Below are 21,822 nucleotides of genomic sequence, written 5' to 3' on the forward strand. Positions count from 1 at the left end.
AGAGAATAGCTGGAGCAGAAGGAGAAGAGGGGAGGGGGAAGGGGGAAGGGAGATAGGAGAGAGGGGGACCGGAAGGGGGAGCTAGAGAGAGATTCTGCGTCTGGATGGAGCTCTAAGAGAGAGTTTCAGGGGCTCACAGGCCTTCCTGGAGACGCCCCCTCTCCGGAGTTTCTCATGGACATGCTCTTGGAAATTTAGAAATTACTCTGTTCTCAAACAGAAGTGCTGATGCCCAAATGAGAGGGGGAGTCAAGCAGAAGAAACAACGTCTGTGGCAGATACAGAGAAGTAGGCAGAAAGGGGACAGGGAGAGTGCTGGTTAAGAAAGCCAGCAAAGTGAGGACAAGAAAGCAAGGTGGCCGGAGAGGGCGAGGACTCCCACCCAGCGGAGACCCTCCCTGGGTGCCAGGGTCTCATCCGCCGCCTTCTGTGGACCTCAAGGATGGAGGCAACCTGACGCGGGTGAGTGTTTCATACTGTTTTTTGGGTTGCGTGTCTGTGGGTGAAGCGAAATGGTTGTGCTGGAGTTTGGGGTGGTGGAGGAAAGGGATAGCCAGAGAGGGTCGGTGCTCAGCCCACAATATTGGAACCCAGTGCCCAAAGGAAGCGCTAAACAGGCCTTTGCTCAAACAGAGGAAATAGCCATCTCATACCTTGGCTTAGGACTTTCGGTTTGCAGAGTGGATTTTCAACCATGAATTCACTGAATGTCAAAACAACCTTGAAAAATAAGCAACCAGCTATAATGGCTTTTTAGAGATGTGGTTTAGAGAGGTTCAGGGACTTACCTAAAGGCACACAAATAGCACAGCTCTCAAGGATCCTCTCTCTCTCCGGTGGTGCTCTCAGAGCTGTTCAACAGCTCCTTTTTCTTACAGCATTTCAGGCCATTGTACTGCAATTTACTTGTTTAGTTCTCAGTCTTCTCATGTAAACATTGGGTTGCATGAGAGCAGGGGTCTTACTTTACTCATCTCTGTATCTCTGGCATTTAGCTCATGGTGGGCTCTCAGGATATTTAATTGGCCTGGTAACTCGTTGCGTCTCAACTGGCACTGCGCTATGTCTGTTGCTAGTCAGGCAGTCTGTCCATCAGCCTGGATTTAGTCTTCACTCTCCTGCTCCTTTCATCTGTGCTTTGTTTTTGGCCCTCAGTTCTGTTCTCCTTGCTTACATTCCTTTCATCTCTTCCCTCCTCCTGCATTTTCTTGGGCCTTTTTTTTTTTTTGCATAGGATGAATAAATAAAATGGTGATTAGGTCATTCAAGCTTAACTAAATTGTTCAGATGAGGGAACTGATATCTCCAATAAATGGCATATTTATAATGTGCTTGATATATTGTCTCTGTAGGCTTAAGAGAACTCTGGTTTGTAGTGTTTTAAGTAACTGCTTAAGAGGTAGATGTTTCATTTCTCCCTCTGGGGTGACTCTTCTTTCTCTAATTTTGCGAAATACTTAAGTTTTCTTTCTGTTTTTATAAAATTGTACACCTGTAATGATAAATTCTGAATGCCAACTCCATGGGAGCAGATGAGTAATTATAATTCTACCAACAGGAACATGAGTAAGTAGAAAAAATTATTACCTGGTCTGTGAAAGGCTAGTGCCTTTTTTGAATTTAGGTCTCGGGCCAATTATTTACGACATCAACACAATTCCATCAATAGACTCAGACTGGAAAGGAAAACTTAAGAGTACTCTGAAAGGGCCACTTGGACTTTGAAGTGGAAATAGGGAAAATCCTTCTCAGGCAAGGTCTTTGGAAGGAAATGAGGACATTGAAACCACAGGACCATTAGAGAGGGGAGGACCCTCACATAGAAAAAGAGATGAAGAGAGCTCTGGTCATATTGGTCATATTGTTTCCCTGCTGAGGAACCTTCCCTGACTTCCCAGTGTCTACAGATCATGTCCAGGTTTGTTAGCCTGGCCTCTACAATCCTGTACTGATGCCAGCGTGCCTCTCAGCGTTGTCTTTTCTTTACTTCACTCACCCGCATCCCAGGCATAGGACTCTATTTGGAATTCTTTCTGTAAGCTCTTTGCTTTCTGGCAAACATTCCCTTTCCTACAGTAACTCTGTTGGTAATTCCATTCACCCATCCTCACACATCTAAGCCCTGTTCATTCTTGAAGCCTATTTTCTGTGGCATCTCCTTCAAAAAGTCTCCCCTGATTGTCCCGGGTGAAAATAATTTCTCATTTCTCTGAGTTACAGCACTTTATCTGCCTTCCTTAAATGATGTGTCACTCTACTTTGTACTGCATGTTTGGGTTCCCTCCAAAATTGCACAGATCATGCAGGTAGGGTTGGGATCTGATGCATTTTTTTTTAATCTAGTACTGGACCTAATACAGCATGTTACACATAGAAGGTGCTTAAAAATATTTATTTAATAAATGAAACAAAGGGGCCGAGTGAGCCCCTTCCAGTGTGAGGACTAGGCTCAACGTCTGCCAGTGAAGACGCAACAGTAAACAAGAGAGGGTAAGAACAAACAGGCCTCGGAGGAGGCTCCCCCGTCCAAAGGCTGAAGTTCCAGAAGTCTGCAAGATGATGGGAATCGATATTTATCGGTCACCCTCTGTGTTTCAAGATCCAAGTTAGTTGTTCTATACTTGTTACTCCGGAACAACACATTTAAGGTATTATACTCATGTTAAGGATGAGTTAACTAGGACCCAGACACTAACTAAGGCTAAGAGAAGCTAAATAACTCATCCTTATGATGGATTCAGTACGCCCTGAGATGGGACAGGCTTTAAACTTAGATCTCTCTGACCACAAAGCCCAGCCCTTCTGCACATCTCCACCACTTGCCGCCTTTTGCAGAGCATGCATTTTGTATCTGTGGTTGTGGGGCAGGGGTTACAGGGGGAAATTCCTTTCTGCATTGTTGGCCAAGGGTGACTCACCTAAACAGTATTTACACCCCCACCTGCAAGGTGATTAAAAAAACAACAGTGTAACAAGTTGGAAATGAGTGTTTGTGGTGGTGGTGGTGGTGCAATTTGTACCCACTGGGTTGCATTTTTTATTGGATTTCTTACTAGATCTTCCTCTGTACCTTTGGAGGCTATTTCATGTACCCTTAAGAGCCTTACAGGGTGGGGCTCTTCAGTTAACAAAATTATAGATGTGTGCGGTTAAAACTAATGGAATGGCCTCATTTTTCACAGCACTCTAACACCTAGGCTGAAAACTAACATGATCTTCCTGTTTGCCCTCAGTTGCCTTGGAGGTTCTTAATTCTTTATTTTCCCACTGGTTCAAGTATCTTTAGGATTCCCAGCATTTTAAAGGACAACATAGCCCTTCCATTCCCTAATTTCCTTCCGATTGACGTTCATACTAAGGGGAGCAGAGGAGGGAATTGGTAACTTACTAATGAGCCTCCATAAAGCATATACTGGCACTGCGATTGAGGTTTTCACTCAGACCCCAGGACCTTGCACTCAGCAAGTGCTCAATAAATATTTCTCAAAAAAATAAATGAGCGACTCGAATGAATAAAAATGTCTTCTCTCTCCAACTTCAGGGGTGCTGGTAGGGAAGTCTAGGTGACAGTCCAATCCCCGATTGCTTAGTTTTTATATCGCCCTCGCCCTGTCTGTTTTGGGAATCTAAGGTGCATTGGCCTGAGGGTCAGGGGAGCACAGGTGCACATTGAGGATGGTGGGACAAGGGGACAGAACTCCCCCACGTAACTGCTGCTGCCCTTGCCAGAGCTTGGGCCCAGAGCCCCACTTCACAGACTAGAGAAAATAAGCTCCCTGAGTAAGAGTTGATGGTGACGGTGACGGTGACGGTGAAGATGACTCAGCATTTCTCTAACTGCGGCATTAAAAATACTCTTCATCTCAGCCTACTTATTTCTCATGACTACTGTGACAGGTGGGTGGAGGAGTGTTATCTCCAAGGGAAAAATACACTGAGATCTGTGGCCCAGAAAACCGAAGGGACACACCCTTAGAATGGTTTACCCAGTCCCACGCTGGGCCCGGGGCCAGGTGATTTCACTCCAGTCTTCCCTGACCTCAGACACGTGGGAAAACCTTGTGCCACACACTGAAGACACTGCCATGGCAAAGTCAGAATTAGGTCTTAGCCCCTCAAGCTTTTCTTTATGCCCAGAGCCAGTCCCGTCTGAGTCCTGATTTAGGCAAAACCTCCAACGTTTTGGAATTCACTTTGACCTGACAGACTTCAGAGCACAATACCCTGATCAAAAAAGGGCTCTATTTAACCTTCTTCAGAGGCTCTTGGGCTGCCAGAAATTACGCTACTCCTATGAAGCACATTTCTTAGTGTGATTTCTTAGTGTAAGACTTTGAGGGGCTGAGCACCAAAATATTTCTTATTTTCTGCCCTCCATTCCTTTCTAACTTTGCTTGCCTTCCCTTAAGTTCATAATTCTCTGATATCCCCGGTATTACAGCGCAGTCAAATAAAAGCTGGGGCCATGGGGGTGGGAGTTACTGTCATCTGAGATTGTCTGTCATTTCAGGCGCCCTCTGGGCATTTCCTTCTCTTTCTGTTGTTCCTCGGGGACGGGGCTGTGTCCCCTCACAGGCAGCAGGATCTCCTAAAGCCTCTCCCTGCTTAGCTCAGATACGCTCCAGGTCACATTTACTTCGGAGCTTCAGAGCTCAGTCACGCTTCGGCTGCCTGCTGCCTCCCCAGCGAGGCCTTCTCTCCAGCTCGCTGCACCCTCCGCCCTCTCTGGCTGGGCTGCTGAGTTTTGCTCCCTGTTTCCTCCCTCCCTCCCTTGTTCTTTCTGTCGCTGTCTGTTTTTTTTCTCCCTCAGTTTTGTTTCCCTGTTTTCCTTTTGGCTTCCAGCAGCCGCTTGGGCCTAAAGTCACTACTCTCAGCTTTACTTTATTCTCTCAGGAGGCTCACAGGATATAAGTGAAAACAGGTGGGAACTAGAGGTGGGAACAGAAGCTTCACTCTAAGAAGCTCCTACCCTGCTGATTAGCCCTGTAGCTTGGAAAAGCATGGCCAAAAAACCCAGGGTTTATATAACCTACACTGTTAGATGACCCAAGGTGGACGGGGCAGTGAGGACTCAAACGGGTTCATTGTGCATCGGCTGGCACCTTCCGCTTCCATCCTAAGCAGGTTGGTGCAAATGAAAGGCTTTGTTTCCTGGGCTGGGAAACAAATGGTGTGTGGCTAAGCTTTTCCAGGCCGAAGGAAAGAAGGGAACCTTTTGGGTAGTTGGCTGGCTTGCCTGTGGTGGGCATAGGGGTGGGGTTAAAACAAAAGGCTTATCTTGGTGTTAACCCTCTTTTCACTGAAAAGCAAAAACCAAAACCCAGTTATTCCAACTCTAATAGGTCATGAATAAATATATTCTGTGTATTTCCTAAAACCCTGCAATCAATTTGCACGTCTGGTCATTTTCTACTAACCCCTGATGGCCAGATGTGGCTATTTTAAAGATCTTTTTCATTCTACCAGACAGGATGGAACTGGTATCCTTTTAAACCCTGTTAGCAAAGTACAGCCCTTTGCCCGGCCGGGCGTTGGCTCAGCGGTTAAGCATTGACCTAGGATCCAGGAGATCAAGGTTTGATTCCCAGTCAGGACACATGCCCGGTTCCCAGCAGGGGGTGTGCGGGAGGCAGCCGATCAATGACGGCTCTCACCATTGATGTTTCTATCTCTCTCCCTCTCCCTTCCTCTCTCTGAAATCAATAAAGACTTAAAAAAAAAAAAAAAGTTCAGTGATTCCCCTCCTCTTTCTATCACACCTCCTTCTTCCCAAAATATTTCCCCTGTGTGGTTTTTAGAAGCATAAACTTTGAGAGTTGACAAGAATCCTAAGTAGCGTCTAGTGCAACCCATTTATTTATTTATTTTGTAATTGATTCTAGAGAGAAGAAGGAACGGGGGGAGAGGAAGAGAGACGGGGGGGGGGGGAGGGAGGCGAGAGAAACACTGATCTTTGCCTCCTGTACTCAGGCTCAAACCCACAACCGAGAATCGAGCCCACAACCTTTTGGTGTATGGGCTGATGCTCCAACCAGCTGAGCCACACCAGCCAGGCAACCTCTTATTTTAAAGATGAAGAACTAAGGTTCAGAGGGGTCTGCAAACTTAAGCACAGCGGACAGGCAGCTGGTGGGAGCTGTGGTTATGTCCTAGTCTGCTGTATTCATTGCCATTTGACAGCAGGTCTCTGTACTAGCTAATGCAAAGGTTGTTTCCATCTCCTTTCTGATCCCCATCTCCCTATGCATTGTTGTGAGAAACCCCGGACCCCTAGACGGCAAGGAAAGTAACTATACTAAATGCCCGGCAAGTGAGAGAAGTTGCAGTGAGATGAGAATGCAGACCCTGGAGACGCAAAGAATGGCATCTTCACAAACTTCAGGACCTTACAGGCAGATTCAGTTCTCACAAAAGATGAGGCCAAGGGACAGAAGCCACTTCTGTGCCCTTAGGAGTTAAAAAGGGTGATCATGAGGACAGGCCGTGTGTGTGTGTGGGGGGGGCATCTGCATGGGAGAGAGCTGGAGGAATGCTAACCTGATTGTGAAATGGGAGACAGAGACTAGAAGAGATAAAAATGCAGAAGAGCATGGCCTATTCTCGAGCTAGAGAGAGAAAATCTGGAGGAAGAGTGGGCTTGCAGTAGGCTGACGGGGGCCCTGAGAAACTTGGTTAAAATTCCTAGGAGCAGAGACTGGGAAGTGGGTGGCAGAGAAGGAGGCGGGGACAGCTGTTGCTTTGATTTGATACTGAGTCAGTGTTCTCCGTGCATTAGTGCTGGGAGGGAGCCCTGGGCTTGCCCCCAACTAAAACAAGCCCCTCTGTAGCCAATACTGCGTTGTAGCAAAAACTGCAACTGGGAAAAAACAGAAAGGAAGAGGAATCTATTCCCAGAGAGCCTCTTCCCAGCCTTAGCTCCTTGCTCCTAGGACTGTGCATCTAGCATTCTGTGCTAAGGCTAGTAAGGGACACAAGATAGAGAAGGGATGGCTCTGTAAGCACTGCTGCTGGGGAAACAGGTCCTGGGCAGGGATCTGATTCTAATCAGCTGTTTCTCAGGTAAGCCCCTAGGCTGGCCGCACAATCCTCAGGTGGATGCCAGTCCTGAGACATTTTAGGAGTGTCCATTTGCCCCATTTCCTCCCCACCATGCTCACACACTCAGAAATCAGGACCAGAACGACCTAGGATCTGTATTCTATGTAATAGAGAGTCAGGAGGCCAGACTTTATCTGAGCTTTTAAATGTCCCTTGAACCAAGTGCAGGCACTTACACCTTCTGCTAAATTTATCTTGCTGCTTTCATACGTATGTACTAGAACCGGGGAACCCCCCCCCCCCAATCTTAGGAAGTACTTGGAAAGGAAACATCACAGTGTCAGTGTGGAGTAAATGAAAGCAGAATCCAGCTTAGCTCATTGGAAAATAGGTTTAACTGTGGGAAATCGGGCTGCAAAAGGGCAAGAAAGCCCAGAGATAGGGAGAAGTAAAGGGTAGATTGATTCCCTAAGGATGAGACATCTTAGTCCAGGTTCTGAAGCCCTGCGCCCACCCTCCAGAACGTCAGTGCTTGTTTGAGTGCATGGATGAGTCCCCTCTCTCTACAGGCTCTGCCTTCTCAGGCTGATGACCTGGTGTGCTAGGGTTACTATGCTGTTAAAAAGTTTAATTTGTTAGAAGTCAGGCAAGAAAGCATTTTTCTTTGTTGGTTCTGATTTTACGGACTTGTTTTTACTGTTTCCTTTCGCTGGGTGATCAGTCCAGGTGCAGATGACAGGGTCAGGGCAGTGGTTGGGACATTACATGAAGTATAATGTGGTCCACTCTCCACGCCCACACTATTCCAGGCTCCCCCTTCTCCCAATCCTACCTGAGATTCAGTCTATTCCTCTCTCTTTTTCACTTAAAAATGTGTATTTTTCAGAGGGGGCACATTGTTCAATTAGCCTTACTTTGTGCCTTCCTGGGAGTTTAACTCTTCTGTGAAACAGAAACATTCTTCTAAGTCTACAGACTTCACAGTCCCCAGAGTTGCAAATAACACTGTTCTGACCCAAAGACCTCCTCTTCTTTTCTCTTCTTAAACCTTCATCGAGTGTCTCTTCTTTAATGTGGGGGTATATTCATTTTTGTGCCCCAGGTGCACATATATTCCAATCTGGTCATGCTCTGCTTTTCCTTCAACATGTGTCCCTCAACATACATGGCGTGCTACAATTTCTACTAGTCACATATCTGTTTTATTTTGGGGGGGGGCATAAACACACAGCTTTTCTTATGACCCAGATACAGAGCAATTTTCACAAGCCCATTATTAATCAGAACCTCTTATTTCCAGAAAGCCATATGGCTTAAATGCAGACATTCTCCCCAAAGCAGAATCCAGGCTCTCTTTTCTGCTCATACTCCCCAGGAGAGGGCCAGAATCCTCTCCTCCCCAGGGCTGAGGCTCTGTCCATCTGTTACTGACATTGGACTCCAGGGCTTGGAAACCAGAAAAGGGTTGGCATTATGCAGCAGTTGAGGATAAATGAGAATATGTAAGGCCCAGGGGCTTAGTGATGGTTTTTATATTTATCTGATATTACAGGATAGAGATTAGGGGAGGAAACATATATGTGTTTGGAAAAATTTCATCTTTAAGAACTAGAGTAAGAACCAGTAGGAATGAGTACTTGTCCTACTGTCAGTTTTGCATTTTCTGAGGAAGAAATGATTAGGAGCAGATGGTATAACTGGCCCCTGATTCTATCATAATAAAAGAACTTGGCCCTAGGCCCTTCGAAGGCTGACCTAGGCTATACTAAGTCTCAAGTTACTTGTCATCAGTGTATTTATTAGAGTCTTGCTGGGTTTCCAAGAAGTACCAGGTATTTAAGTCAGAGACTCAACAAACCAGTTTACCTCTGGAGCTTTTTACCCTGTCTGAGGCTTTGGATGGAATTTTCTAGAATCAGAATAGCAAAGAGCCAGGGCACAGAAGAAGAAATGTATGAAGCATGGATCTGCATATTCCCAGTGAAATACGGTATTGAAAGTACTAGTTTTCCATTCTACTTTGCCAAAATCTGGGACTATATGAAGGAAGTGGAGAGCTAAGTAATGGTTAGCTTAGAGATGAATGGCTGAGACATCAGCCTTCACTTCTTTTTCCTTTCCCTGCCCTAGGGCAAGGTGATGAATCTGGCTGTTCTGACCCTGAACTGGAAGTAAATGAGCAAAAGGTGTTTATGGTTCTCAATCAATACACAATTAGTGTAGGTCTAGCTGGGGCAAGAAAAAACAAATCCTTAGAGAAGACCTCTAGGGAAAAGATGGAGAGAGATGAAAGGGTGAAATAATCCCAGAGGTAAGAGTTCACATAGAAGAGTGACACACATGTTGAAAAAAATGTTGGAACCTCTGCACTAGAATCCTTTCTGAAACATGTCTGCTATTCATGAGAACAGGGGGCTCGAGGAGATGAGCAGATGGAAGATACTCCAGCTGTTACTGTAACTTTAATTCTGTCTTCTTAAAGGCTCGCTCATAGAGATAAATCACTCTATTACCTGTCCTTGAAGAATGAAGTTTCTCCTTGTTTCAAATGAGGAAATGGAATGAAATTCATTCTGGAAGCCTGCTTCCCAAACCAGACTCTGCTGTAGGTCATTCATTGGTGTTAACTATTATATGAACTATTATGCAGGAATTGGCACAGGGAAATCAGCATTTAGAAGAAGAGAAGCTTGTGTCATTCTTATGCGATGGGAGGAACAAGCTGTCTAGTCTCAGACTGGCAGGGGCTGAGCATTCTCGGCTCCTTGCCACACTTGATGTCATCCACTTATTGGCAGATACCCCAAAAGAGTAGCAGAATCCAGTTTAAAGATGCATCTCCTGAGATTTAGCCAAGCATTTGGACTCTGGGATGGATGGGATGGTTATGTATTTAAGGCCATTTAGTTCTTTATAAGATGGTTGTAACAATGGAGAACATGAGTCAGGGTTTTGATATTTGTTTTCTATGCCTCTCATGTATTGAATCCCTCCATTATCTATTCTGATAACCCATCACTATGTGTTGTCTACGCATTTCTAAGACTGAGGGAAAGGGGGAAAGAAGCTCCATAGCATTGGTCATCAAGCTCAGAGTGGTTTTAAGAGGTTCATGCTTATACACTGAGTAAGACTCATTTTGCATTCTGCATTTATAGTGTATGCATGGTTATTGTACATGAGCAATACTGCCTTAATAGAAAACATGACTATTTGTAGTTCTGTTTTTAATATGAGTCCACATATGGCAAAAAATCCAGCTCTTTTGAGGCCCTTTGAGGTCACTCTAGGCTCTAGTCTCCTGGACATTTCAAACAACAGTTCTGTCAACCTCAGGATTGCTTGTTTTTTCTGTCCCCTTCCTACAGTTGGTTAGATGGTTGTGAGGACTCTCCAGATCTATATCTCAAGGTTTTGTTTCCCCTTTCCTGGTGGAGCACGTCAGGGGTCAGAACCAAGATCATGTGTGTGTTTGTGATGGGGGAGGGAGATTCCAACACTCTTCTGAGGGCTGTGTTGTGGAGAGTAGAGATGATGAAGCAGGGAGCGAGAGCAGCACCATGGAGAGCGACCAGAAGAGTCTGGAGCGTCACCATGGGCGCAGCACCATGGAGAGCTCAGAGCAAAGGTGGTTTGTTCCACGAAGAGCAGGGGAAGCAAGTGGGACCCTGGGTGAAGGCAGCCAGCTCTCTAGCAATCAACAAACATCGGGGCTTCTGTTAAGATCATGTTACATACCCATCCCTTGCTCTAAAAGGCCTCCTGAAGTATTTTGTTTGAACCTGTCATGTATACACCCAAGAGTATATAAAAATGAGGACTACCATCAGACTTAATTTGTCAACATGAGCCTCAGTAATTACGACAAATTACCTAAGTATTAGTGGTGGTGGAAAGGGTTTTAATTTGCTACAACCAATTAGGAATAAAATTACAGTTATCATCTAATGAGGTAAGCAGTGCCACAAAGCCTGTCCTCTCAGAGACACTAGGGCATGAGGAAGTCAGAATATATTACCACAAGATAGAGTATGATCTGAATTAGTCAGAATGCTCTAAGGTACCCCAAAGGTATCACACATGAAGAGGAGAAGTGGATCATGCCTCTTCAGAAGGGTATTGTTCTCAGGACATTGAGGCCGCTGTGTTCATTGGGACATTTGGTCACTTTCCTTCAGCTTAGGGAGATTTTGGTAAAGAGAGAAACAGCTTTGTTTTTAGTACTTGTTGCTTCAGAGAGAATATGTAGCTTTATCGAGCCTCTATTCTGTAAAAATTTCAACAGCTTCATGTGTTTCAGACTCTTGAGAGCTTGGTTTCTCAGTGCTAGAAGGGATAGATCTCCTTGTCATAACAGAAGATTGAACTGGATTTTTATTTGGGTTATAGGAACCCTTGGCATCAATGGGTTCTGCTCTTGTAAGGAATCATCACTACTACTGATTTTGGAGATTATGGATGGACCTCCAGGACATGACCTCATCCAGGAAACAAAATATTCCAATATAGGGGCCTATAGGCAATGGTTAAGTGGAAATTATTAAATTTTAACATGCAAAACAAAGGAGGAAATATAATTACTAAAACTTTCTAATACCCTAGATTTTTCATTCAGTAGTCAGTAAGGGGCTGGTCCAGCCCACAGCTTGTTTTCATGGAGAATCTAGAGCCTAGATTACCATCCTCAGATGAAATTCCATTAGTAGGAAGTAGATGACTAAAGGGACAGTTGGTCCAGTATACAGCTCTACTGGAACAGGAAACAACAGAGTGTGACTAGTCACAGCCCCAGGGGTTTTATTTCTCTGGTAATAACTATGAAGATATTTTTCCTAGCATGTGACTTAAGAAAAAGCAGCTTTTGATCAAATTCTACATATTGTTTGGGCTGCAATAAAGTAGTAACAGCAAGGAGCACCAAAATAAAATCTAAAGTTTTGCAGAGCAATGGCTCAACTACCCAATCTGCTATTTCAAAATGACCAGAACACCAAGAAAGAAAAAAAAGAAAAAAGAAAAAAAAAAAAAAAGCCATCTGTAGAATTTCATGGCTGCAGAACTATGAGTCACTCTCCAAGTGAATAGTGAATGTCTTCAACAATGTAGTCTTGGAATTAGATTTGGACTTTCTTCCTCAGTTGGAAGAGGAAGGAGAGGGAAAGAGGGAGAGGCAGGAAGAAAGAGAGAACCTAAGAGTAGTGAGCTGACTCATTTTACCGCCAGTCTAGGGCCCAGGATTTCAAATGTTATGTAGCAGAGCACCAGGTTGTACCTTATGGATTATGGGGAGCGTGGGGAAGCCAAGAAGAAGAGTAAAGGGACTACAGGTCTTAATTCTCTGTTTCAACGAGAATAATTTTCCTTTTATCTGTTATGTTTATTTGAGAAAGAAGTTTATATCCTTTTTTTAAAAAAAGACAGAAAACCACTTCCCTAGAGGAAACTACTAAAACCAAGAGTGCTTAGTCCTGGAGAGAACTCGAGGAGAATCTTTGACATAACTGCTGGATAGGACATTCCACAGCTTGGGCTCCACAGCAGGCAGGCTGGTCCTGCATGGAATTAACTAAACTACTAGACCAGTGTCTCTTAGTGGTCTCAGCGCCTCTGTACCAGAAAATGCACCTGTCTGAAGGGAGACCATATCCTTCCCAAGGGTTCCAGCTGCAACTAGGAAAAGAGGAACAGAAACCAAACAGAATAGTTAACAGCTGCAACTAGGAACAGAAAGTAGATAGTTACAACCACAGCTCGGAATGGAAAGTGGATGGAGTAGGTCTGCCAAGCAGGTATGCAGGCTGCTCTAGAGTGAATGCCTTCTGGACTTTCTGGCACACTGGGCATGATCTCTACCCTGGGCACCTGGCCAGGGGGCTGCAGAATGGATGGCAGTGAACAGAAGGTCATTGGGAAGGGAGAAGATATTCATGTGTGGGGCAGTGCAGTACAAGGTTAAATTGCTATAACCTGGTCTAAAGCAAAGTGAGGCTGTCCACTTACATATCTCTACATTAGATCAATTCACAGAGTGCTAGAAGTAACTTGAGAAGGAAGAGTCCAAGGAAGGCTGGTCACAATGTTGAATGTCAAACTGCTCACCAGAGAGAGAACCGCAGGACACATGAAGTTCGTAGGGCTTGTATTCACCACACCTGGAATTGCTAACTTCTGCCAATACTAGTGGAAAAATGTGAGAAGGAAAGGGCAGGTGGAAAACTCTGAATGTCTAAACCGTTCCTGAGTTTCTAGCCACAGCAGTAATGGCCAGGTTCAGATATCACTGCTTGCCCTTCTCCAGCCTCTCAATCCCTCTTCAGCCTTGAGCCTAAAAAATGTATGCTGTCCTCCAGGGAGCAATACACCTCAGCAGCACATGAAACCTGTTTTTTCTTATTCTGAGTAGACACAGCCGCTCTACCACATACCCTTGACCACTCAAGCATCAGTGTATTAAGGTATCTTGTTCTGAAACCTTCAAACCACATCTCTCCATGTTTTGGTCAAACATTACCAGGTAAGTTATGAACTGCCTAACTTCCTGCCCAGGGGCCCCAGACCAACTAAGTGGCACTAGACATCCCTTCTGCATGAGCCTGGCCAGAACGGCTTCATCAGTGAGCATTCTACCTGTGCCCCTGCCTCCCACTCTCAGAGCTGGCGCTGTTAGATCCAGAAACTAAGAGGTAGCATTAATTTAGATAAAGATCATGTGATTGTAGCTCTCCTGCATCAGTGCATCCTAAAACATGGTACACCAGACATAAGCCCACTCTCTGGACAGATAATTCTCTATAAGGAAAACGATGCTAGATTGGACTCTTCCTAGTTAACAGGCCTCCTTCCCCAACTTTGTCTTCCCAACATCTTTAGAAATTCTCCATTCAAATGTAGTGCCTCCCACTCTTTCCCTCAAGCCACTGGCCTAAGACATATTTATAAATATGAGGATAAAACATTTCTCTTCTTCTCAACCTTAGGCCTGCGTGGGGCTGGGCCTCCAAGTTGAGGACAAAAAAGAATAGTGCAGTTGGTGAAGACTTAGCTAGCATAAAGATGTACTCTGTTCTCCAGTGTTTACATTCTAGACTTGAAGAACTCACAGCTTTCTGGGATGGCTTCTTTCTGCTTAGGGACCAGCCTGGCACCGTTAGTTCCCATTGCCGAACACTTGCAGTTTGGGTCACACTCGTCTCTTTAGTGCAGCTAGCAGGCTGGGAAGGCCAGGGCTGCGGTTGAAAGGCAGCCTCCTAGAGGGCCATCACTGTGCTGCAAACACCCAGTGCCTCTCCCTGCCTTGCACTTCATGTGCCCTCCGGGACTCTCCGCACCCTGGGGGAGGTGGGTCAGCAGTGCAGGCCTCTGGGGAGGGGGGATCCCCACGGGGAGGGGAGAGGCTGCTGTCTCTGTGGCGACTCAGGCAGCAACTCCCTTTGGGGAGCGTTGATGGGTACAGGGGGGAAGGATTCAGCCAGCCAGCTGTGGGAAGGGGATCCCCAGTGTCCCCATACCAGGGGACGCTTTTATCACTGATGAAGGCGGGCTGGGGGAGGAGGTGGGGCAAGATGGAGTGACTGTCTCTCCAGCGCTCTGGCTCTTGGCCTGTTCTCTTGAAATGAAATTCTCTACATCATCCCCCCAGTTCCATTCCCGCCCCTTCCACCCGCCCCCGCCCTGTGCCCATCCCTCCTGGCCACCGGGTCCATCGCCCAGGAGCCGCCTCCCCTGCGGTTCTTTCTGTTTCTGCCGCCATCTGGCCGGGCACAGCCGCCGCGCGCCCCTCACCGCCCCAGACGCCCCAGGAGGGCGCATTCCTCTAGTCCCCCCGCCCCGGACCCGAGGCGCCGAGCTCCGGCGGCCGCCCGCCCCCTCGCCAACTGCCTCCCACCGGGCCCTTCGGACGCGGGGTGCGCTCGGCGCTGACCTACATAGCCGGCCGCGCTGGGGGGGCTCTTCCCGGGTCCCGCACCCCGCGCCCGCCTCCTCTCCCCACACTCTTCCTTCAGCTGCCTGTCGTTACAGACCCAGCCAGCGCTGAGCTCCAGGCGGGGGTAAGGGGGTGGGCATGCTACCCCACCCCAAATTTGGGGAAAACCCGTGTTTAGCCCGGGAAAGCTTTGGGTTTTCCATGCACCCCCTTCCCGGATACCTCGATGGTTCCTTTTGCCCAACCAGCCCCCCCGCGGCCCCGGCGGGTTCTCTCCTCCCACCTCAGCCGCCGCCCTCCACGTTGCCACCCCGGGGCCCCCTCCGCCCGGTGTTGTTGTTTTGCTCCAAGGAGAACCCCCCTTCCCTGCCCACGCCCCCTCCACAGCCTCGCTCAGGCCCTGCCCTGGCCACTCGGCGCTCCGCCGCGGGAGGGGGAGCAGAAGCGTCTGCACGGAGCAGTTTGGGGGATTGCACTGGCCACCAACCCTCCAGACAGACAGACACAAACAACCAACACGCCCTGGCTGTCTCACTCCGCCCCCGACACACACCGACACAGACGCACACGGATGCCAGCCCAGGATCGCGGAGCCAGGGCCGCCGGAGACGCGCACCCCCAGACACACGGACACCCCCACATCCCGACCCCGGGCTGCGCGGACGGACACAGCCCCGGGGCGCACACAACGCGCGGGTCGGTGCACAAGGAGGGTGCCGCCCGGCACACCCACGACCCACAGACAGATGCGCAGACAGACACGGGGTCCCGGCGGCGGTGACGACCCGCGCCCCAGGTTGCAAACAAAGCGGACGCGCCCCGGCCGCGGCCGCCCGGCCCCACTCACCGTCCTGGGAGAGGTTGGCCCGGCCCGGCGCCCCGCGGCAGGCGAGCAGCAGGAGCAGGGCCAGGGCGGAGGGCGCCCCCATCGCGGTCCCGCGGGCTCCCTGCTGGGCGCTGGGCTGGGCGGGGAGACGCCGACGCCGACGCCGCCGGGAAGGGCGCCCCGGAGCCGCTGAACCCCGGGGCCGAGGCGGGACCGGGAGGGAGCCGGCGCTGCTGCAGTCGCCGGGATTAAATAGGACGCTCGGAGCAAACCATTCGGCTGGAGGTGGAGGGGGGTGGCGGGGGGCTGGGCCGGTGGCGGGGGGCCGACTGCGGCGCTCCCCGCTCCCGCCGCCCCCTCGCCCCCTCCGCGCCGCCGTGGCGTCTCCCACCCGCTCCCGCGGGAGCTCGGCCCGCGCGGCCGGGGCGTGGGGCTGAGCGCGGGAGCCGGCTCGGCGGCGGGACCCGCGCACCCCTCCTAGGTCGGGGTGGAGGGAGGGAGCTGGCATGGCCCTGGGCCAGCTGGCGGGAGCGGCCACTGCAGCCTGGACAAGGGTGTGCCCACCAGCCCGAGGCCTCCAGCCCCGCCCTCCTCCCTTTGGCCGCTGAGATCCCCAGGAGCCCTGGGGTCCCCTATCAACAGTGTGCCCAGGGGCATCTCCCCACTGGGTAACCAGTTACCTTGACCACTCTAAATACTAACACCTCTAGTTCCTATAACCCAAGGGCCCTTAGTTACCTCTCCAGCAACAATTCGTGGCCCCAGGCGATCTCCCTTGAAGGGCATCTTTCAGCAAACCCACAGGTCATGAGACTCAACATTTCCCTCGGTCCTTTGTCTCAGACGTTACCTCCCTCCCCCAAAGCAGTGGTTTCCCTCCAGACTCTTGCCCAACCAAGTGGCTTACTAAGCAACTCAGTATTTTCCCCCTTAATCTTTCCTGTGCTCCCCTTTACTCCCAGGCTTCCCTCCAATGTATTTTTTTTCTTTTTTCTTAATCTTTCAGAGGATTTTGTTTTTTCTTCTCAAGTTTTAGTGAGTAGGACTCCTGAGTGAATGGTCTGATCTACGGACCCTCAGAAAGCTGCCCCCCTAAGGACCGATGGGTCTGTGACTAACGCAGTTCTTGTCCCCGAGGCCCATGTGGTTTGGATGAGAGGCAGGGCGTCTATACTCCCTCTTGGCTCTAGAGTTCCAGTCCCTGGGGCTGCTGTTCTTTGTGTTTGAGTATCTTTGGAAGAGCCTTGCGCATCTCAGAAAGGGATCCTTCTGAGTCAGTTGGCTCAAACTTAGCTTTTGGGAATCAACTTCTCAACTTTTTAAATCTCTGAATCAAATAATTTTACATTTATATGCATTTTTAAAAAATATTTGGTCCAACCCCTTATAATTCAGGTGCAACTTAGGTCCAAAGGGTATGAACTGACCTACCCAAGATTATACTGACAGTTAATTGTAGAAAACACAGGTACTTATTAGGACATGGAACCATATGATTCTCAAAGTGCCTTCCTTTTCTGTGTGGCCATATTTTGTCCCTAGATGAGGGATTTGGGTCCATGTCTTTCAGTTCCTGGACCAGTCCCCTCCTGTGCTGATGACTAGGCCTCCGCCTGCTAATCCTTAATATTTGGGTTATCTTTTTCCCTCTCAGACAAGCTTTCTCAGTCCTCTGTGATGGATGCAAGGACCACGGTGTGGGAAGTACTTTGTAATCAGTAAAGCTCTGTATAAATGTTAGTTGCTGATGGAGAGGCCAAGAGAGAATATTCTCCAGGGACATCCTTCAGGATGGTCAGATGCTTCCTCCACGGTTTCCCCCTCACTGTTTCTAGAGCTTGCCGGTGGTTTCTGGGAGAAGAGCTCTGCTGCTTTTTGAACATCTCCTGAGTGTCTGAGTAGCTGTTAAGAATTATTGGCAGGACAGTGTTTGACCACCGTGGGCTGCCTGCCTTGCCTGCCTTGACACTGTTTAGAGATTGCAGACCATCCCTCCTCCCTGGGTTCTCCGGCATCTTGAAATCTCTGAGAGGCAGAGATGGAGGGAGTAGTGTTGTTGAGGGATGTAGAGACCCGGGTTTAAGAGAAAGGAGAGGATGGTCTATGGGGTGGAGGAGGGAGAGATAATGGGAAGACTGGACTATCTGGCAGAGGTGGGACCAAGTTGGCATGAGTTTAGTCATGCAGAGAAAAGCATGAGCTGGTGTGTTTTCAAAAAGAGAATGGGACTTCAGCGGGGAAGGATCAGGCTACCCTAGTTAAAGGATCTTGATGGGTAAAGATTATTTATTATATTTGGAGCTAGAAGAAACCTTAGAGATCATGTAAGTGGGCTTAACAGAGGGCAGGTTGGTGTGGGGCTGGGGGGAGGGGATCGGCAGGATGTGGGATTAGGTTCAAGCACCTCTAGCTAATGGTCTTTTGCGTCCGCTGCTCTGCTGTGGAGCCCTTCTGCCTGCTCTCCCTTAATTCTCTGATGACGGCTGGGCCCAGCCCTGCCCTGCACTGGCGCTGCCTGGGAGGAAAACCACGTGTGGGAGGGGGGGGAGTTGTTGTTGAGAGAGTATTGAGAACAAGCAAAGGAGACTCTGGAATGCTCTTTTCCTCCTGGCTCCCTTTCCCTTTTTTGCATCATCGGCATCAGCTTGGCAGTACTTTAGGCCCTGCGAATTGCAAGCAGTCATTGGCTTTTAGAATCAGAGAATAAAAGCACATTAGGGTTGTAAGGGACCTTCGAGATTACCTGTTCAAAACCATTGTTGAACCAACCATGAAAATGAAGCTCAGAGAAATTAAGTGACTTTCTGCATTCACATAACCATACAGGAAAGGGTTCCCAGTATGGGATGGGGGAGACACAGGCCACCCCGCGAGGCAGGAGGAACAAGCGGAAACAATCCTGGGGCTCCCCAGCCAATCCCGGGGCTCCCCAGCCGGGTCCAATTGGAGGAGCTCCTCACTCCAGCACAGCTCAGAGGGAAGAGGTAGTTTTTCTCCTACAGATGTGGATGTCTTCACAGGAATAACTCCTTATCTGTAATCATTCTGGGGCACCCAGTATTTTACAGGCACCCTGTTCACTAGGAATAGAGTTTTACAAAGAAGACTGGCCCACAAGGATTATCCTCATCATAAAAATAGGTGAAACAAAAGTATCCGTGTTGGAATGTGATCTCGTGGTTACTTACCACTCTAAAATGCTATGGTGTGCAATATGTGTTTCCCACATGTTGTACAAAGAGGTTTGCACAAAGTCTGGAGTAGGTTGTCTGTGGGATTAAAGGACTGGCAGCCACAGTGAAAACTGGGGGTGGGGTAGAGCAGGGCAGTGGAGGGAAGGCAGGTTTTGGCTCCTGGATGCCCCTGTCCGCTCAGCAATAGCCTGGGTCACTGGGGGTGTGGAATGTGAAGCTGGCACCAGTGCCGGCTCCACTGGCTGTGTGGGCCCTGGCATTCCTTCCCCACGCCGCTTCTGTGGAGGGAGGGGGCCTCAGCCTGAGTGGGGAGAACACTGCATATTCATCTGCGAGGGGGCGACGGCACCTGTAGGAAAAAACCACACCTCAGAAGACTTGGCTCAGTTCTGCTTTGCACCCTAACCCTCCTTCTCTGTATGACTTTTTCTCTATCTGTAAATTCTACACCGATTTTTCAGTTTTCCTCTTTCATTTTCCACCCAACTAAACCAGAACCCCTTAGTTGGCTTCTTACGTATGCTATCCAGTTTTAATTAACCCCATCCTTAATAATAAGCTCTGTGTGCGTTTTAATTCTAACCTTAATTGAATTCTAATTTCAATCCTAACTTTAATCTAACACAGACTCTAACTACTAATCCTAATACCAAACCCAAATTAATTGTTGATTTTAACCAATATCTTAATTCTAACCTGTTATAAGCCCGCAACCAGGACAGCAACTTGCACATAATGAAAATTATTACAACTAGCATTTGTCAAGACCCCATAGTGCGCCCACTTTGCACTGGGTACTTTCCATATGTGCTATCTCAGTTAGGCACCTGAAAGTACCCGAATGGGGTTGGCATTATTAGCCGCCTTACAAATATGAGGAAACAAAGGTTTAACTAGATTATGCAGTTTGTAAATACTAGATCCAAATCCACTATTTAACTTCTGCTTGACTGGAAAGCCTGTGCTCATTCCTTTTCCACCAACCAATTCTTTTTAATGAACTGCTGTCTAAAATCCTAACTAATTGTAACTGGAATGATTTCTAACATACTGAGTTTTTTGAAAGTGTATCATTAGATTTTATAAGATAAAAAGTAATACAAAATAGAAAACAAACAAACAAATACCAAAACCCAAATTTTCCTGCCCAGAAACTCCATTGACACTTAAAAACATTAAAGTAATATAATTATAAAATTAAAACCATCAAACTATAAAGAAACAAACTGGAAGTGAAAGCATCCTCTCCTTCCCAGGCTGGCCGTCCTGCACACCCCCGGGGTGTCAGCACAGAGCCCTGCCTCCATGGCCTCACAGGGTAGATAAAGTCAAGGTAAATGCCAGTGCAACCACCTGTGTATGTGCATGACTTAGACACGAAGACCACTGGACAATTTGAATTTACGATAACTACTAAAGGCCAAGGTTCTATATACTAAGCTCTTTACATGGATTATGCCTTTTAATATTCACGAGCTCTCTGCGCGGCGTACATCCCTCTTATTTTACAGATGAGGACAGCAAGGCCTGGAGAAGCCAAGTTACTGGCACAAGAGCACAAACATGGTGAATGAGAGGCCCAGGTTTCAAATACAGATTTGTCTCACTCCAACGCCTAAATTTTTAACCAGTAGACTTAGCCAAGAGGGCTTGTGAGAGGACAGGTTATTTCATCTTGCTCCTGAAGGAGAGATAGAAAGAAGAATTGCCTATGAGACTGGACTCAGATCAATGTGGGAGGAAACATTACAAGGGGAAAAACAGCAAGAGAACTAGAGCGCAGAGAGAAATGAGCAATCGGGGAATAGAACAGGTATGCGCGGGGACCAGGGACAGTTTTGTGATAAATTCAGAAAAAAATAAAACCATGTTGTAAATACGAGTGTCACTGTTGCTTCAGTTTCTGGCTGATTGATGTATTTTGGAAAGACAGTAGACACACATAATTATCTACAAACAAAAATACACATTTTCGGTTACATGTATCTGTAGCCTCTCCAGCGAATCCCCTCTTCATTTCTCCACTTGCACCCTGTGCTCCAGCAATATCAAAAGACTTGTAATTGCCGAAGCACACTGTTTGGTTTCGGGCCTCAGTGTTTTTGCACATGCTATTTCCTATACCTGTGTTGCCCATCTTATTAAGCCTGATGAAACTTGTGCTTGTGTTTATCCACCCGAACATTGACGAGGTATCACCACCTCTGTGAAGCCTTGTACCCCGAGATAATCACTCCCTGCTAGGTGCCACCATTACATTGACTGTATGCTTCCACTGTTGCACTGCTTTCACTGTTGCAGTGATTCGTCTGCGTGTTTGTCTCCTCTAGCTTTGAGCTCTTTGAGGGCAGGAATGGTATAATTCGTGAATCTTGTTATTCCTGCTTAGTGTAGAAATGGAAAAGTAATAGATTCTCAGTTAATTCTAGTAAATTAAGCTGAAATAATATATTTATAAGCACATAGGCTACATAAACCATTTTTTTCAGAAGCACATAGGTAATACTAATTACCTCAAAGTTTACGCACAGTTATGGGTCATGATTTAAGTACATCAATCTGGAGTTGATTGGCATATTATCTTGTTAGCATCAGAGCCTTTAGGCCACAGAAAGTCTAACTAAAAAGAAAAAACATCTATCATAAATCTTTTCTGAGAAAGGTCAGGTAATGGTACAAATATCACCACATTTCATTGGTATAACCCTGTAAGTAGGTATATGTTCTTATAGATATACTGTGTCCAAAATAAGGTGAGTCATTCTAATATCCATGTATACATATTTTCATCTACTTAGTCAAGGGGCACTTTGTAATTCTTGGACTTGACTTGAGAGCTG

The 21,822-nt window shown here is 47.5% G+C and overlaps 1 protein-coding gene and 1 long non-coding RNA gene across 3 annotated transcripts in view; one reads left to right on the plus strand and one right to left on the minus strand.

Annotated features, from left to right (window-relative positions):
• CADM3 (cell adhesion molecule 3) overlaps positions 1 to 16,045 on the minus strand; it is a 30,929-nt gene extending 14,884 nt beyond the window's left edge. Inside the window, exon 1 of one of the 2 annotated variants that reach the window (XM_081120839.1) lies at positions 15,810 to 16,045. In XM_081120839.1, the coding sequence (XP_080976965.1) occupies positions 15,810 to 15,891 (82 nt within the window). In that variant the 5' untranslated portion in view covers positions 15,892 to 16,045. The remainder of the gene's footprint in view (positions 1 to 15,809) is intronic. The other variant, XM_081120838.1, reaches the window with a different exon arrangement.
• LOC308548779 overlaps positions 83 to 21,822 on the plus strand; it is a 73,970-nt gene continuing 52,230 nt past the window's right edge. Inside the window, exon 1 of the long non-coding RNA XR_013997671.1 lies at positions 83 to 462. This is a non-coding gene — a long non-coding RNA (uncharacterized lncRNA). The remainder of the gene's footprint in view (positions 463 to 21,822) is intronic.

The sequence above is a fragment of the Miniopterus schreibersii genome (genome assembly GCF_964146895.1).
Source record: "Miniopterus schreibersii genome assembly, chromosome: 19".
Taxonomy (NCBI): Eukaryota; Metazoa; Chordata; class Mammalia; order Chiroptera; family Miniopteridae; genus Miniopterus; species Miniopterus schreibersii.